Below are 16,599 nucleotides of genomic sequence, written 5' to 3'. Positions count from 1 at the left end.
AAACTATGTATCTGATGGGCAAAAAATCGTGGTGCTCTAGTGGGTAGAGAACCAACCTCTTCAGTATGAGTGGGTTCAATTCCAAGTCAGGCAAGTACCAATTGCCGGGGATGCGGGTTGTTCGAAAGAGATACCGCGGCCCTGGTACATAAAAGCCTATGACGGAACACGACGGTTTTTAGTCAGTAAGAGTCTGACACTCCCTCACCGCTGCTAACCCACAGCGGGAGGGGTCATTTGATGATTTTTGACGTCGTTAAAAAAAAAGGCAAGTACCAACGCAACTTTTCTAAGTAGGTATATCTTGGACACCAATGACTGTGTTTCGGAAGGCACGTTAAACTGTAGGTCCCGGCTGTCATTGAACATCCTTGGCAGTCGTTACAGGTGGTCAATAGCCAGTAAGTCTTGGGGGTTGCTCGGGTAATTGGTTAATGGTGGTGGTAAGGTTGAGGAGGTCGGATAGGCATAGGTCGCTCCTTGCTCTTCTGGTACTCTGCGAATGCGCAGCTCGCAAAGCAAGTCACGGCAATGGTTTTTTGGTGCGCCTCGATTAAACCCAATTCACTCTTTTGCCACTGTTTCTATCCAAACTGACAATTTAACTCACGACCTCATTCACACTACAGCAGTCGAAATTTAGGTACTATATGAACTTACTTCATAATCGATAATGTGTGTCCTATATGTCAAAAACTTGGTTGTTGCTATTCATGTTCCCCTGAATTTGATGGTATATTTAATAGTTATTTATTTTATAGAAACACAGACGAGGTGTACACGTAGTTGGTTACTCGTAGGTACACATCAAAGTATACTCAGTTCAGTATCTACAATTCGCGTATATTTCAACTCGCGTTACGACTATTGACCAAAATGTGTGTTGAACGTTGAACCTACGTGTAACCGATTACTCGCTCTTTGGAACCGCCTCATACAAATTTTATTAGACGTTGGCTAAAGAGTCGAGTCTGTAAATGTAAGACAGAAAAGGTACCGAATACTTTCTGAAATTATTTATCCAATTTTAAAATATGTATAATTGCATTGCAGGCTCTGCTCAAAATGACTAAGCATACATTCTATGCTTTGTTATCTACAAATTGTAAGAAAAAAACTCCAACAAAATAGAAATGTGTCCCAGATGTGATTCTAAAAAGCGGTAGTATTAGCTTTTTAAATTGTTTTGTAAAAGTGTGTGTGTGTATGTGTAACTACCCTAACGATGAACATTTGGATGCAGCGGGCGATCCGGATATTCACGGGGATACCAGCATGCGCCCGCTAGACCTCCACCTATGGTTGTGACACCGATGCCCCAACGGCGATCCATGTTCAGAGACGCGGCTTCAATCGCTGGAGGCGTCACCGTAGGCACGGCTGTGGTACGGATCTTCGAAACTTTAAAGCAGACATCGTCAAATTATACCAACTATTATTATTCAGATTTTGTATAAAAGAATAATAGAATTCTAGGTCTACAAGTGATACTGTTTCATACAGGTACCACCAGAGATATTTGTTTTTATAATTAGGCAGCGAATAGGATCAAGTCATGCTGTTTATACTGTAGCTGTTTGTACAACGCTATGAATAGCAAAGAAGGCAGATTCTGATTAGAATCATTGTTACACGCTATTGTGCAATACAAAGAAATGACAATAAAACATTGTAGCTCTTACCGCCAAACCTGTTAAGTATCAATTACCAAAGCAGGGGGGCATGTGGTTCACATATTTTACGGGGGTTTGAACATTTCAAGCCACATTTGCATTGCTGGTATATAAAAAAAGAGTTTCATTTAGTCTACATGTGACGAATCTTCAATTGCTGGCTCCTAATCAAAAATGCCACTGATGATGAAGGTGATAGTTGCCGAATCATCATTTTAGGATCTTGTACCTATTCTCCTCTTAACTCCGTGACTTTGTACCTACATGAAATAATCTTTTTGGGAAAATAATAAGTCTAGCACATTCTGCAAAGAAGCGGCGACATCGTAGAAGGATAGCAATTTCCTTTCGTCGTATTCTAGCGATGTCTGGACTGCTGTATTGTATGCCACCATCAGGCTTCTTGTAGCTCGACAAGAATATATAGCACGTCCTTAAACCCAGTTTTTGTATATTCAATCGTAACCGGTACTGGTCGGGTCGCAGCGAAACCTAATAAAGTTGAACCCTTGAAAGTTAATATTGTGTTTGTAGGGTCACGTTGTTGGAGAAGGCATAACAAGTTTATTCAGTGGCTCACGACGTGAAGAAGTAGTGCATGCCTTGCCACGGGACTATGACATGAGATCGGAACCGAGCGGCCCGTGCGCGTACGAAATATCAGCGTTTTTGAATTGCGCTACCAACCACGAAGATATCCAACAGTGTCAAGCATTCAACGAGGCGCTAAAGGAATGCAAACGAAGAAACCGTACGTAGTTTCAATACGCATTATAAATGTTCTGGCACAGAGCTTCATTTCCTTAAGTATGCTTGGCAAACAAACACGTAGGCATTTTTTTTGTTGTATAATATGTATTTACATAATAATACATAGCTAGATTGCTATGGACTTGAACTTGTCGATTAGGTCTTATGTCTTGGACGGCCACAGCTATTCTCAAGTCCAAATGAAAAAATCAAATGATAATAATTTGTTCCAGGTTTACCGTAGGCCACTCATCAGAATTCAGCAAACCTGACCAGTCAACAACTAACCACATCAACAAACGCACATTACCCTTAAATCAACCCCTTTTTTACAAATAAACCTCTACAGTAATGTATTTGTTTTATTTAATTTTAGAGTTTTTATACTTCAGTAGGTCAGTAATAATATGGAACCAGGACAGCACAACAGTAGAGAGAAAACAGAAATGTTTTTCCCTCCGTAGCTACAGCGAACTGCTACTTCGAATGTGTCTAGTCCGACTCGCACTTTATTTAAGAATTTTAATAGCAATATTAGTGCTAACAGTCTATTATCAATAAATAGTTTTCAAAATATTCAAGATTGTGTGAACATAGGAAGATGAAAATAAAATTGACATTTCTTTCGAGATATAGGAAGATTACAATAAAACAAAAAATACAGTGTGTATATGTATAAACTTAAATTTATTTACACAAAAGTACACTTGTGACATTTTGCAATATAAATATACCAATGTTTTTTTAGATATGGGTTAAGAAAACAGTTTCGACATGGTTCATTCGAGATTTCGTTTTACATTCCTGTATTTACATAAATTACTTATCAGGTATTTCATTTCTCATGTAACATTTACTTTTGTGCTTAATGCATGAGCCATGAAATACATGTCATTTAAGATATTTTCGTATGTACAAATTATGTACAACAAATAATAAGTAGGTACTATCTGATATTTAACAATTTGGCACATTTAAATTTCTTGTGGATCATTTAATATTTGTAATGCCTGACTTAACATGAAATTCTTTGGACGAACAAAACAAAACAATTGTTGTTTTGTGAAATTACTGACCGAAAACAAAGTAACGATTAACTTTAAATAGACTTGTAAGACAGTATCAACTATTGCAAAATCAACACGCATTCTAAAGTGATCATTTAATAATTATAAACTTTGACAAAACATGAGCAAACTTCATACGGACAGGAACCGTGTTCAATAACAGGTTCTAGATGGATATACATAATATCAAGAATATTTCAGAATATATAATAAAAAATCAACAAAAATGTTCGAATCAAGTTTATATAAGCTTTCGTTCGTTTTTAAAATGTGCAATCCAGAAATGCTGCGATGCAGTTACTTGGTGCACAGAAATTTGAGAACTTTCAAATGTCGTTTATCTTAATTACTAATAATTCCATTAACAGTATATTTTAACGCTTAGCTAAATCAGTCTAATTCTTAAAGCGACATTAATATGTCTAACAATAAAGCTTAAACAAATGCTATACAAATCATACACTGGAAATTTCAAGTACATATTAAGGCCACCATTATGTTATGTTAATTGTTATTCAAACCAATTTACATCCAAAATTAAAAGTAATAATTAGTAAAATGTTAAATTGACACAAACTAATTAAATGTTATTGGAATTTCTTTATAATATTGATAAAAAAAAAAATGTAATAATTCTAAAGAACAAAGGCGGTTCATGTTACTCACATTAATATATTATTTTTACATTTGAAATAGAATCACAAACTGATATATTACAATTATGGTATTTTTGATAATTTTCTTTTGGACAGGTGATCATATTTTTTTGGTGGCAGATTGCAACTGAGTGCTTAGTGCGAGTTTTCGTGAATTTTTTTACGGACTCACATGAGAGCGCGTATACTAAGATTTGTATGCAGTGTTGCCAACTTAGTGGATTTTCCACTAATACTGGTGGTTTAAGTCCCCTATTTAGTGGTGGATTCGGATCGGGTCGGATGAATTGCTAAACAGATGTAATGCTTTGTCTGTTTTAATTTTCTATCGTTGCCGAGTTACATCTTTGGATGATTAAATTGTTTTAGGTTACAATAAAATATAAACAATATTTTTTTAGTGGTGAATTTGGTGATTTTAAGTGTGGGATAAATTTTTGTTAGTGGTTTTCTGGTGGTTTTAAAAGTTGACTCTGGTGGTAAGCTTCTACAACTGTTGGCAACACTGTTTGTATGGAACAAAAACAGGTTCCAATTTTTGACACTAGGTGGAGCTGTTTTTGTTCCATACAAATCTTAGTATACGCGCTCTCATGTGAGTCCGTAAAAAAATTCACGAAAACTCGCACTAAGCACTCTGATCTAATTTACGTTCAGGTAAACCTCTGCCTGAAATAATGTTAGCTTGATTTAGATAAATAGGTATATGCTAAATAAGCTGCAATTAATGTTACGGTACTATCAACGCAATAGAGGCACCGCGGTTACGTAGGCCCAATTTATAATAGTGTATAAATGTTTAGGGTTTATTTAAACCACAACAACTATTGATGAATTAGCTTTGTAAAACATACAGTTAATTAACGCACCCTAAATAATCTTTATGAATTTATCAACATTTCAATAGACAACCACAAAAATAATGCACCACTTCTGAAGTGTTAGTACTAAACCAATGTAAACGTCGAGCCAGCGGACAGTAGCTCTAACTTCAAAAAATAATTTAAAGCTTCGCATAAATTTACAAATGTAAATATTTGTTTCACAATTATTTCAGTGCAATGCTAACGGACGTGTGGGTGTAGTAGCATCGTATTCGAAATTCGTGTAAAACCTTAAATAACGAGTTTACGTATTAGCACTATATTTACAGGCCATCGACAAATTAAATATGACACATAAATCGCCAAGAATAAACTTAGGATCCGTCGAGCGGGCGACGCCCGGGGAGCGGCGAGAGTCCCCGCGTGGAGTCCGCGCGGCGGAGGCGTACCGAGCGGTCACAAGCGCATCTCCCACAGGATGAGGTGCGCGTCCTTCGGGTTGGGCTCGGCGGCGGGCTGCGGCCGCTCCGCCGCGTCCGCCGTCTGGCGCCAGTCCACGTAGCCGCGCCCGCCCACCACCGTCAGCACCGAGCGCCGCGCCGCGCTCTCGCCCACCACGTAGTCCGCGCCGCGCAGGCTCCGCGCCGCGCCGCGCGTCTCCCGCGCCTCCGCGCGCGTCTCCGCCGCGTCGCGCGACCGCTCCGACGCGCTGGACTTGCCGGACGCCGAGTCGGGCGTGGACGCGGCCACGGGCGCCAGCGCCGCCGCGCCCGACGCGCCCGAGCTGGTGCGCGACACGCCGCGCAGCGCCATCGACTCCTCGCTGCCCGACGACGTGCACAGGCTGGACGCGCGCGAGTCCACCGACCAGCTCGACAGGTCCAGGCTCCGCGGCCGCCCGGCGCGCATGCGCAGGCGCCGGTCCAGCGTGCTCACGCGGAAGGGGATGGCGGCCAGCTCGGGGTCGCTCCGCCGCAGGGCCTCGCCTCCCGACCCTCCCACGTCCGCCTCGCCCACGCAATCCTTCACAAACATGAGGTCTCCGTAAAGGCCGTAAACGTCGCAGGCGTTCAAGTTGGCGCACTTGGGTAGAGTCTTGCTGAGGCGCACGTCGCCGGGCTTCTTCCGTCGCACGACGGCGGATTGCACGCGCTGCGGTCGGTACGGGCTCGCTTCTTCTGAGATCCGCCTCTCCAATTTGGGTTTGTCGTTGTCTTCCTTGCCGTCTTCTTCTTTGAATTCATGCAAAGTGTTGACGGTCTCGGCGAGGGCGCGGGCGTTGGACAAGTTCCGCCGCACCGTGTTGACGTCCACGTCCCTGGTCTCGGGCATGAGCGACAGCAGGAAGGACACGGGTCCCGCGTGCGCGTGGTACGACGCGGCGATGTGTCCGCCGATGAGCGGCAGACCCTCGAGCTTTGGTAACGGCACTGTGACGCTGATGCCGGCAGTGGTACCCACCCACAGCAGTCCCTGGCACGCGAGCAAAGCCGACACATACGCGGGTTTGCTTCCTTCTCGTGCCCCTATAGTTTTCGCAACATCGGCTGCGATGTCAATATTTTGAAGGTGTTCAAAAGTTTCAGCGTGATACAAACTCACGTACGTCGAATCCGAGAAGGCTGTCCAGAGGCCAACTCCTGAGTGCGCGAGGTATTTGACGGATCGGTCGCCGTCGCCTTTCAGTTCAAGTATCCTCATGATCTCCGCAGTGAGCGCGTTGATGGCGAAGACCCGCCTGGCGCAGGTGGCGTATATGATGCCATCGACGGGCAGCACGCAGTGCACGGGGCGGTCGCCGAGCTCGATGGCGAGCGGCTCCTGCAGCGCCCACGAGTCGTCGTGGTTCCGCCGGTACACCGACACGCGCCCGTTGGACAGTCCTACGAACATCGCGTCGCAGTGGTAACGAATCTGCGTCACCGACGCGATTGTGGGGACTTCAGTCAACTTTTCCTGTTTTTCGGGTTCGATTGCAGAAAATATGATAATTTTCTTATCTTCTGTACCGAGCCACACGGTGTCACCGCAGAGTGTCGTCGCTTGTCGTACTCCGCGGGCATGTTCCATTGAGGTAACCTGAAAAATACAGATATTTATTTTAAAGGAGATATAATAATTGTGTGAATAAGAACTATTTCAACGTCCATAGCTTGACTATGTGGAGCAATTATGCGTCGTATGTTTTTGTCCTAACTCTTCGTCGTTCGAGCCTAGCTGTGTGAACATGGAAATAAAGCGTCTGATATTAGGTCAACGGGTTCTCATTCCGAGCATTACCTTGGTGTCGGGCAGGTCGAGCGTGACGAGCGTCTTGAGCTTGGCGGCGCGGTGCGTGAGCACGGCCACGTGGCTGTGGGCGCCGCCCGCCGCGCTCACCCACAGCAGCGAGCGCGCCCGCCGCAGCGACGCGCCGCGACCGCCGCCGCACGACGTGTAGAAGCAACCGCAACGGACCTGCGAGACAAGTGAACGTTGTGATTAGTAGGTTAGGGATGGGTTTTATGTAGTTGGGACTGGAAAAACTCAAAAGCCTGCTACTACTACATAATGTACTTCGAAATAAATATTAACTGGAAGATAATGCTAAGGGTATCTGATATTTTTTATATTAAGCTTGGGACAAGAGCAAAAAGATGGTAGCCTAAATTACACTCCTGACAAGGTTCTTTTGGAAATCAATGACATCTAATAGTTAAGGTGAAAATATATTTATCTCATTGCCGATCAACACGCTTATTGTCTTACACGAGAATAGGATACTAAATTTCCTCGGATGGATGCAATTTTTTTAATAATAATTCCTTGTCAGTTTATTAAACGTTTTGGTAACAATCAAACACACATCATTTAAAATAACGCATACCTCAGTTAGCTGCCTCGACGAATACACGGGCGTAGCAGCAACGAAGAGCGGCATCTTATGCGCGGGCGCAAGCTGCGAGGGCAGGCGCCATGCGGGTGAGTTAGCCGAGGCCTGGGCTAGCTGGGCCAAGCGCAGCTCCGTGGCCCAGGCCAGCCGGGCCCCGGGCTCACTGGCCCGGAATGTTAGCGGCTCCTCACGACCACGGATAGTCAGTTGTAAGCAGCATGAGTCCATCCACGCCATCTCGTCGTCTTTTTTCTGTGGATAAGAGTAAATTTTAGTTATAGTTGTTTTATAATTTCATTTGATGTAAATTTATTACATGTTTTAAGAACAATATACATCTCAGTCTCTAAAAAAAAATAATACATACATGCAGACTAATAGACTGTGTAGCAGCAACGAAGTATCTTATTATCAGGCACTACGAGAAATAGCAATTCTCATATATAAAAAGAGAATGGCTGGACCGATTTGGCTCGTTTTTCTTTTTAAATGTTTTTTGAGGTCCAGGGAAGGTTTAAGCGATACGAAGTTTGTTAGGTCCGCTAGTTGGCAATCAATAAATATTGACCTGTATACTCCGCTGTATGTTCTGCAGCAGAGCTCGGAAGGTGTCGGACGCGAGCTCCGGGTAGGTCATGCGCAGAGACGCGGCCAGGTCTGCCATGCGGGACACCACCTCGTAGTCGTGCATGAGCGCAGACATCTCGCTGCAGAGAGAGTCGCCTGTCGATGCCGTCATGCCACTGCTGCTGTTTGAGCGGAGACTGCCACTGCGGTTCATGCCTGGGAAGAAAGAAAAGTTTATAGTAATGATACTGAATAACCTTATTTTGTATTTAAAAAAACCGCATGAAAATCGGTTGCGTAGTTTTGAAGTCTTGAAGATTTAAGCGTACAAAGGGACATAGGGACAGAAAAAGCGACTTTGTTTTATACTATGTAGTGAGTAGGCATTTATATAGCTTATACATCAAAATAGCATGGACTACTGTTTTTGTGGTTGCTCAAAGAAGATACTCAGAAACCCGGCAAATGCTAAGTTTATATAAATCGTAATACCTATTCTACAGCTAAACTTTACATAACCCTACCTTGAGCCAAAACCCTGCTGAGTGTAGGCGAGGTGCCGGTATCCAGCACCTCGACGTCCTGCACGGGATGTGCCCACTTGAGGCCGAGCCGCTCGGCGTCGTCGCTGCCGGCGCCCACAGACACACACACTACCAAGTCGTTCAGTAGTAGCAGACGACGCGGCTTGCATTTTGTTAAGCCGCCCGATTGGTTGAATTCCTGTGGTTTGAAGAAGGTAGTAAGTAGAATATTAAACGAGCTTCACTAATGTGATGGTAAATAATAACTTCCACTTTGTTTAATCATCAACACCTTGTACATAACTTGGTAAGAATTATTAGACGAAAAAAGTCGTTGTCATTGTCAGTTCATCCAAATTGAAAAGACTACATATAAGTTATACCCATAGAATAAGGACAGGCCAATAAATGAAACAGTTTTGTGTAGCTACGTCCACAATGCCCGAATATATCTTCATTAAAAGACTACAAACAGCTCCCCAGTTACATAATATGTGCTGATGACTGTATAAGCTTTTTTCGAAGTCATTAACTGGTTATTCCAGCAGAATATTTTGCTGAAGCAGACTAAAAAATTTACTATAAAAAAGGTTAAAAAAAAGCACTAACCAATTGCAGCAAGTCGTCTTGCCGTAACAGATGTCGTTTATCAGCTCTAGAGGCGAGCAGTCGTGCGGCACCGAACCGCGCCGCGCCGCCCGCCCCGCCCGCGCCCGCCACGCCGCCGCGTGTCAGACGACGTAGTGCCGCGCGGAAAGCCTGGAAAAGTCAAATACGTTATATTTTCTATAGACACAAATATTATAGGAATTCTATCTATTATCGATATATCGATTTTTAATATCTGTACACACATTTTTTTATGGGTCCGAAGCTAATGAACCGATTTGAAATTCTTAACTGTTGGAAAGCTACACTATCCCCGGGTGACAAAGGCTATATTTTATCCGGATACTTAGGGTCCGTTCAGACAGACCGGCTTGGAGAGGAGAGCAAAAATGACGCTAGCTTTTGCCATTATATTCTTACGCTTTTCTAGTACGTCTTCAAAGTCTTCATAGCTCCAGCACGTTTTAAATATGGACTTTAAATCATGTTTATATTCAGAATGAGAAAAAAAACATTCCACTGGGCAAGCTTGGGTCCACTACCCAGCGGGGCCCAGCAGGGCTAAGACCTGCCGGGGCTGCGGGTTGTTCGAAAGAGATATCGCGGCCCTGGTACATAAAAGGCCTATGACGGAACACGACGGTTTTTAGTCAGTAAGAGTCTGACACTCCCTCACCGCTGCTAACCCACAGCGGGAGGGTTCATTTGATGATTTTTGAGGTCGTTAAAAAAAAAAGCTTGGGTCCACTAGATCAACTAAACAAAAACATTTACCTGTGTCCTTTCAGCGTCCCTTTTCCTCTCGTTCAAGGCATCGGCTAGAGCTTCTAGCCTCGTCAAGGCACGTTGTAGGGAGACCCGGTCCGAATGGCCCGGGGGTGTGTGTTTTAGTAAGTCCTGAAAACATTTAAAACATGCTTAATTTTAAGGGTAGTTTTAATGGATATAACTTTTTTGTGGTATGCTTGGAGATAATGGTTAATTAAAGAAAAGGGATGGGAATACTGAAAACAATAGGTATTAAATTGTTTTAGGTAATTTTCCTCCTAAAAATACTTTTACATATACGAACTTGAAGTTAGTCATAACCGCGTCGTGTTTACTTATGCCCGTTTTCACCAACAATGTCTTAACGTTTCCCTAACTAAGTGTCACTTAGAATTTGTGCTCCCCCAATAATAAACACTTAAGGAACACTTAAACTTCATCATCATCATCATCTCAGCCATAGGACGTCCACTGCTGAACATAGGCCTCCCCCTTTGATCTCCACAGATACCTGTTGGAAGCGACCTGCATCCAGCGTCTTCCGGCGACCTTTATAAGGTCGTCTGTCCACCTCGTTGGTGGACGTCCTACGCTGCGCTTGCTAGTCCGTGGTCTCCACTCCAGCACTTTTCGGCCCCATCTGCCATCTGCTCTGCGAGCAATATGGCCTGCCCATTGCCACTTCAACTTGCTTATCCGGTGGGCTATATCGGTGACTTTGGTTCGTCTACGGATCTCCTCGTTTCGGATTCGATCACGTAGAGAAACACCGAGCATAGCCCTCTCCATAGCTCGTTGAGCGACTTTGAGCTTTGAGATGAGGCCGATAGTGAAAGACCACGTTTCGGTGCCGTAAGTCATCACTGGTAACCAGGCCCGCCGCTAGCTGCTTGTTCGCCCGCGTGCAAAACTGATTATGCCGCCCTACGACTACATACGTTTTGTCAAAAAATATATAAGGGGGGGGGGCGGATCCAGGTGGTCCGGACCCCCCCCCCCGCCCATTCATATCCATCTTACTTGTCCAACAGAAAAAAATATGTACATGCACCGCTCTGATTGCAGAAAACCCACCTACTTTTGGATAAATAACTATTGCAATACATAACATACATTACACATAACTTTTTATTTACTTGAAATGTTCAGAGTAACCTAAGCAGTCCTGGGTTAGCCCATAAGCAAACTAAGCAATTGCTTAGGGCATCAATGCAGTGCAATCATTACCCAAGTGGCCCCTATGTATTGAAAGATTGTGATTAACTTAAACTAACGCACTTAAATATCTATAACAATGTTTAAAGTCAGTAAAATACGTTATTTGGTGGGTTTCCCGTTGAAAAATTATAAGACACTTTCCATATGTAAGCAAGCGCGAGCGGAGCGAGCGCGAAATTTTTATTTTTAAAGGACACAAAACAAATAAAAATCACTGTAAATTAACAAAGCAAAGTCAAAAAGTAAGATATGCACAGAAGTGAAGTGCAAAAGCCGCGAGCGAAGCGAGCGCGATTTTTTCCTTAGAGTTTTCATGAAGTGAACATATCATAAAAAGCCATAACGGACGTGCGCGAAAAATGTTTATTCGGAATTGAATGCCTCAACAATTAAACAAAGATAAAATGCGACATCTGACATGGAGCCGCGAGCGCAGCGAGCGCGAATTTTTTTGGGGATGCAAAGGGTGAAACAGTCAAAATTGATAGGAGACGACCAAAGCTAGGGCGGCTTTTTCCGAAATTTTATTGGTTTAATTTTGCCGCCCCCTAAATAGCATTTGCCCCACGCTACGCCACTGGTTGATCTTAAATCGTTTTTAAGAATCTTTAATTTTGAAAATGTCCTTTCAACAGATGTGCCTAACTGAAACCGGCAGTGTAAGTAATATTCTTAGCGCTATTGATGTGTTTGGAAATATTGAAATTAAATCATTAGTAAAAAGATATTGTATTTTTTAAATATTACGTGATAACTCGCTAGATTTGCCGCCCCCTAGGACGTGCCGCCCGCGTGCTGTGCACGCGCTGCACGCCCGCTTACGGCGGGCCTGCTGGTAACACACATTGGTTGAAGACTTTCGTCTTGAGGCACTGAGGTATGCCGGACGAAAAGACATTGCGTAGTTTCCCGAACGCTGCCCAGCCGAGTTGGATTCGGCGGTTGACCTCTTTCTCGAAGTTGGACCTACCTAATTGGACTACTTGTCCTAGGTAGATATATGAGTCAACAACTTCGAGTACCGAGCTTCCAACAGAGACTGGGGTAGGCTGAACATGGACATTTGACATAATTTTCGTCTTGTCCATGTTCATTTTCAGGCCCACCCGTTGTGAAACTCGGTCGAGGCCCTCGAGCATCATACTGAGTTCCTCCGTCGACTTTGCCATGACTACGATGTCGTCGGCAAACCGAAGGTGAGTGATGTATTCGCCGTTGATGTTAATGCCAAGTCCTTGCCATTCCAGGAGCTTGAAGGCGTCTTCCATTGCGGCGGTAAACAGTTTCGGGGAGATTACGTCCCCCTGTCTTACGCCTTTTCTCAATGGAATCAGCTTCGTGCTATGCTCCTGTACTCGGACCGACATGGTGGCGTATTTATACAAATTAAAAACTTAAACTTCGGTGAAAACGAAATTCGTATTAAGTTTTCCCTAGATGCTCTTATTTTCACCAATACATACCTAAATTTAGGGGGATACCTAAATTTAGGGGGATCCCTAAATTTAGGGGGATCCCTAAATTTAGGTATGTGAAAATGGGCATTATTGTATTATCAACCCAATTTTCTAATATAGATAGATATATATACTTTATTAGGTACACCAATTTTACATTTTTAATCTTAATCTAGTTAAGGTACTTAGGTGACATAATGGGCGGTCTTATCGCTAAGAGCGATCTCTTCCAGACAACCTTAGGATGGATTGAGACGAGAAGGAAAAGATTATACGGTAGGCAGTTAGGCAAAGTGTACACTTGCTCCTGCAATTTGCGCACCTAAATATTATTACCATAAATAATTAAACTATAAACTAAATATATATACATATATATTTAAATATATAAAATAATAACAATAAATACATGTATACCTTTAAATAATGTCAATGCTAGATATATATACTTTTTATAAATAGTATTTTACCGTTCCGGAAGAAAGTTCCTCAGTCGTCTCAGGGATCGGACAGATGCAAACACCTTGCGACTAACCTCTTGTAGTTGAGGGCCCCAGGAAAGATGTTTGTCAATAAGTACACCTAGGTTTTTGACTGTGTCCTTGACTGGAATGGTAGTGCCATTGAAATTGATGTGCGGGAGTTGTGACCAGCTAACTTTTTGTACCATCCTAGAACTGCCAATTACAATGGCTTGGGTTTTTGAAGGATGAATCTTAAGACCGTAAGCCTCACTCCAATCAGATATTACAGCCAAGTCACTATTGATGATGGCGATTGCATCTGCCAAATCCACCAAGGCGGCTTTCCTATAAATTTGTAGGTCATCAGCATAAAGGTGGTAGAGAGACTGAAGATTAATGGAAATTGAATTGATAAATATCGCGAAAAGTAAAGGAGATAAAACGCCACCCTGTGGCACGCCAACAGAAGTATAGTACCATGAAGAGCATTTGTCTTTTCTATGCATATACGTTGACGGCGTCCAGACAGGTAACTACGAAACCAGTCAATCACCGTTGGAGATATGTTAAGTGAGCCAAGTATGCCAAGCAGGATGTCAAAGTCGACGGTGTTAAATGCATTACTGAAATCTAGCAAGCAAAGGACCGTCAAATCTCCCGTATCCATACCGCAGCGTATATCCTCAGTAATATTGACTAAGGCTGTAGTGGTGCTGTGACCAGGTCGGAAACCGGATTGGAACGGATTCAGCAGACTGTTCTTGCAAAGAAAAGCACTAAGCTGATCATGTACAAGACGTAATATACAGAAACATCCTTCCTTATTCCCATTTTGCCGAAGGGTTTTTGACATTAGAAAATCCGCGCATCCATTTTGATGAGAATTCTATAACAGCGGGAAAACTTGTTCAATAATATAACTTACTATAATATAAATTAATATAGTTATTATTATATTTTAAATAACGTTTAACTACACGAAGTAATGACTATAGTTCGGCCATTCAGAGAATGCGTTCCTGACACGTCGCGATTGAACTGACGACGTAACTACATTCATTGATTATTGATATAATAATGTTGTTTTAATGCTCCTCAATTGTTAAAACGGTAAACAACCAGCAAAAATATTTTTATCGTAACTGCAACGCCATTGCAAAGTTACGTCGTCAGTTCAATCGCGACGTGTCAGGAACGCATTCTCTGAATGGCCGAACTATAATTGCCACCTGTCGTGTTTATGTAAATCATGCGTACGCGCAGGTTCCAAAGGTTCGAATACTTGTTTAATCAATATCCGATTACGTTCAGTAATCAATATTGAATTAAGCTGTGATTGCAAAAACACTTCATTTAAATGTTTTCACTTAGCAGGTATCTTTTGCGGTGTGTACTGATTTTTTTGTTTACGTTGCTACCACGTTCACCACGTTGCTACTCATTTCTTGTAACTCTCGCCCTTTCTAGAGTTGTAATAATAATTAAGTACTTCAATGTGTCGTAATAGGGCTTCAGGTCAATCACATTTGATTAATTCAATTCCTCGCGGGTTTATGGGCCACAAACTTAATTTACTGTTTAGGGAGGACATGTGATTTCGTTTTCTTGATGATTAGCATGTAATTGGTCTCTGGCACGTAAGTTGGCAAGAATCATTAGAACATAAAGTCGTATACCTTCTAAATAGACTTGATTACGAATTATTAATAGCAATATAAAGGACCACTTTTTTGTGTCATTGAGTGCACGTAGAACTCATAGTTCGTGCTCAAGTTATATGCGAGAAATGAATGCTGACTTTATGTTAACGTACTAAAATGTTACTATAGTTCGGCCATTCAGAGAATGCGTTCCTGACACGTCGCGATTGAACTGACGACGTAACTTTGCAATGGCGTTGCAGTTACGATAAAAATATTTTTGCTGGTTGTTTACCGTTTTAACAATTGAGGAGCATTAAAACAACATTATTATATCAATAATCAATGAATGTAGTTACGTCGTCAGTTCAATCGCGACGTGTCAGGAACGCATTCTCTGAATGGCCGAACTATAATAGTAAATCTTACTTGTAAAAACATAATAAACTGCGGAAACCGCTGCACAGGTTTCACCATCAGCCCGAAGAAGGACAGTCGGTCGTGAGCACTGATTTGCTTCACTTTGAAGAAGTCAGCTAGCGCCGATTTCCTCTTGGACTCCATTTTGGCCAGTTCCATGGCAACCGAGAAGTTGTTGATGAAATCAGAGTACACGTCCAGCACAACGGCTTTCGAGAACGCGCTCATGAAGACCTCGCCTGAAAATATTGAAAAATACGGCTTTTATAAGAACCTTAGGGACAAGAAAAAACTTAAGCGAAGATAGGATAGGTATTTTTTTTGGTTTATTGCCTTGAAAATTTGACATAGCTAATACTGTCCAACATTATATTAGTGTTACATTGATCCGGAATTCACGATTTTCGCAAACTAATGACTTAAATTGGTTGTAAGCCAGTAACCATTTTGGAAGGCTAGTTGCGTCACAAGGCTGATGACAAAATTGTTCATTCAGTAGGCAGCCTTTTATTTTTCTATTAGGGCAGTTAACCATGAACTTTAAGCCAATTTATAACGCTAATTTATCATTGAATTAAGCAAATAGTTTTTACAAGAAATAATACAAATTGGGTACCAGTTTACATCCTGTATTTTTTTCTGAGACATACCTAATAACAAATTAATAGGTTCAAACTGATCAAAGCTTTGTTTTTTTGTGTTGAGGCGACATATTCATTATCACATACGGGAGGTGACGACGACGAAGTTCTCGAAAACAAATCGATACCACCCGCATACGTAATAAAAATGAAGACGCGCATTTGTTACAATCTTGAAGCTACAATCTAGCTTCCTTAAACGTCATAATATAGCCTTTCATATGATGTGTGTAATTTGATTAAAGAACTACGCCAGAAGGGATAAGACGAACAGATGGAGGAATTACTTTTCGTCTAATTAAAACAATAGTATTGTGTTGTTGTCAAGGCGTGACTGACATAGGGGTCATTGATCTACATTTTCCTTTACTTCGATGTTTAACTACTATTTAGAAAGACCATCCCTGTTGTTTCACGTCGAGGATAAAACTAGTAATAACTAGGTAGTT

At 42.3% G+C, this 16,599-nt stretch overlaps 2 protein-coding genes across 6 annotated transcripts in view; one reads left to right on the top strand and one right to left on the bottom strand.

Moving 5' to 3' along the window:
• The first annotated feature begins 358 nt into the window (after nucleotides 1-358).
• LOC124637399 (coiled-coil-helix-coiled-coil-helix domain-containing protein 10, mitochondrial-like) lies at nucleotides 359-2,775 on the top strand. Its single transcript, XM_047173832.1, has 5 exons — nucleotides 359-979; nucleotides 1,054-1,162; nucleotides 1,244-1,385; nucleotides 2,208-2,424; nucleotides 2,657-2,775. Exons 2-5 carry the CDS (start codon nucleotides 1,134-1,136, stop codon nucleotides 2,665-2,667), a joined length of 399 nt encoding a protein of 132 aa, XP_047029788.1. The 5' UTR covers nucleotides 359-979; nucleotides 1,054-1,133; the 3' UTR covers nucleotides 2,668-2,775.
• Nucleotides 2,776-5,020: 2,245 nt separating this feature from the next.
• Nucleotides 5,021-16,599, bottom strand: part of LOC124637398 (rho guanine nucleotide exchange factor 10-like protein) — a 38,745-nt gene continuing 27,166 nt past the window's right edge. For all 5 annotated transcript variants that reach the window (XM_047173829.1, XM_047173828.1, XM_047173827.1 and 2 more), the window contains 8 exons: nucleotides 15,519-15,748; nucleotides 10,317-10,439; nucleotides 9,543-9,692; nucleotides 8,934-9,132; nucleotides 8,411-8,625; nucleotides 7,837-8,094; nucleotides 7,251-7,427; nucleotides 5,021-7,049 (listed from right to left, as the gene is read on the bottom strand). In XM_047173829.1, the coding sequence (XP_047029785.1) occupies nucleotides 5,427-7,049; nucleotides 7,251-7,427; nucleotides 7,837-8,094; nucleotides 8,411-8,625; nucleotides 8,934-9,132; nucleotides 9,543-9,692; nucleotides 10,317-10,439; nucleotides 15,519-15,748 (2,975 nt within the window). In that variant the 3' untranslated portion in view covers nucleotides 5,021-5,426. The remainder of the gene's footprint in view (nucleotides 7,050-7,250; nucleotides 7,428-7,836; nucleotides 8,095-8,410; nucleotides 8,626-8,933; nucleotides 9,133-9,542; nucleotides 9,693-10,316; nucleotides 10,440-15,518; nucleotides 15,749-16,599) is intronic.

The sequence above is a fragment of the Helicoverpa zea genome, chromosome 16 (assembly GCF_022581195.2).
Source record: "Helicoverpa zea isolate HzStark_Cry1AcR chromosome 16, ilHelZeax1.1, whole genome shotgun sequence".
Lineage (NCBI taxonomy): Eukaryota > Metazoa > Arthropoda > Insecta > Lepidoptera > Noctuidae > Helicoverpa > Helicoverpa zea.
Note: the sequence above shows the minus strand (reverse complement) of the source record. Positions and strands in the feature narration are given on the sequence as shown.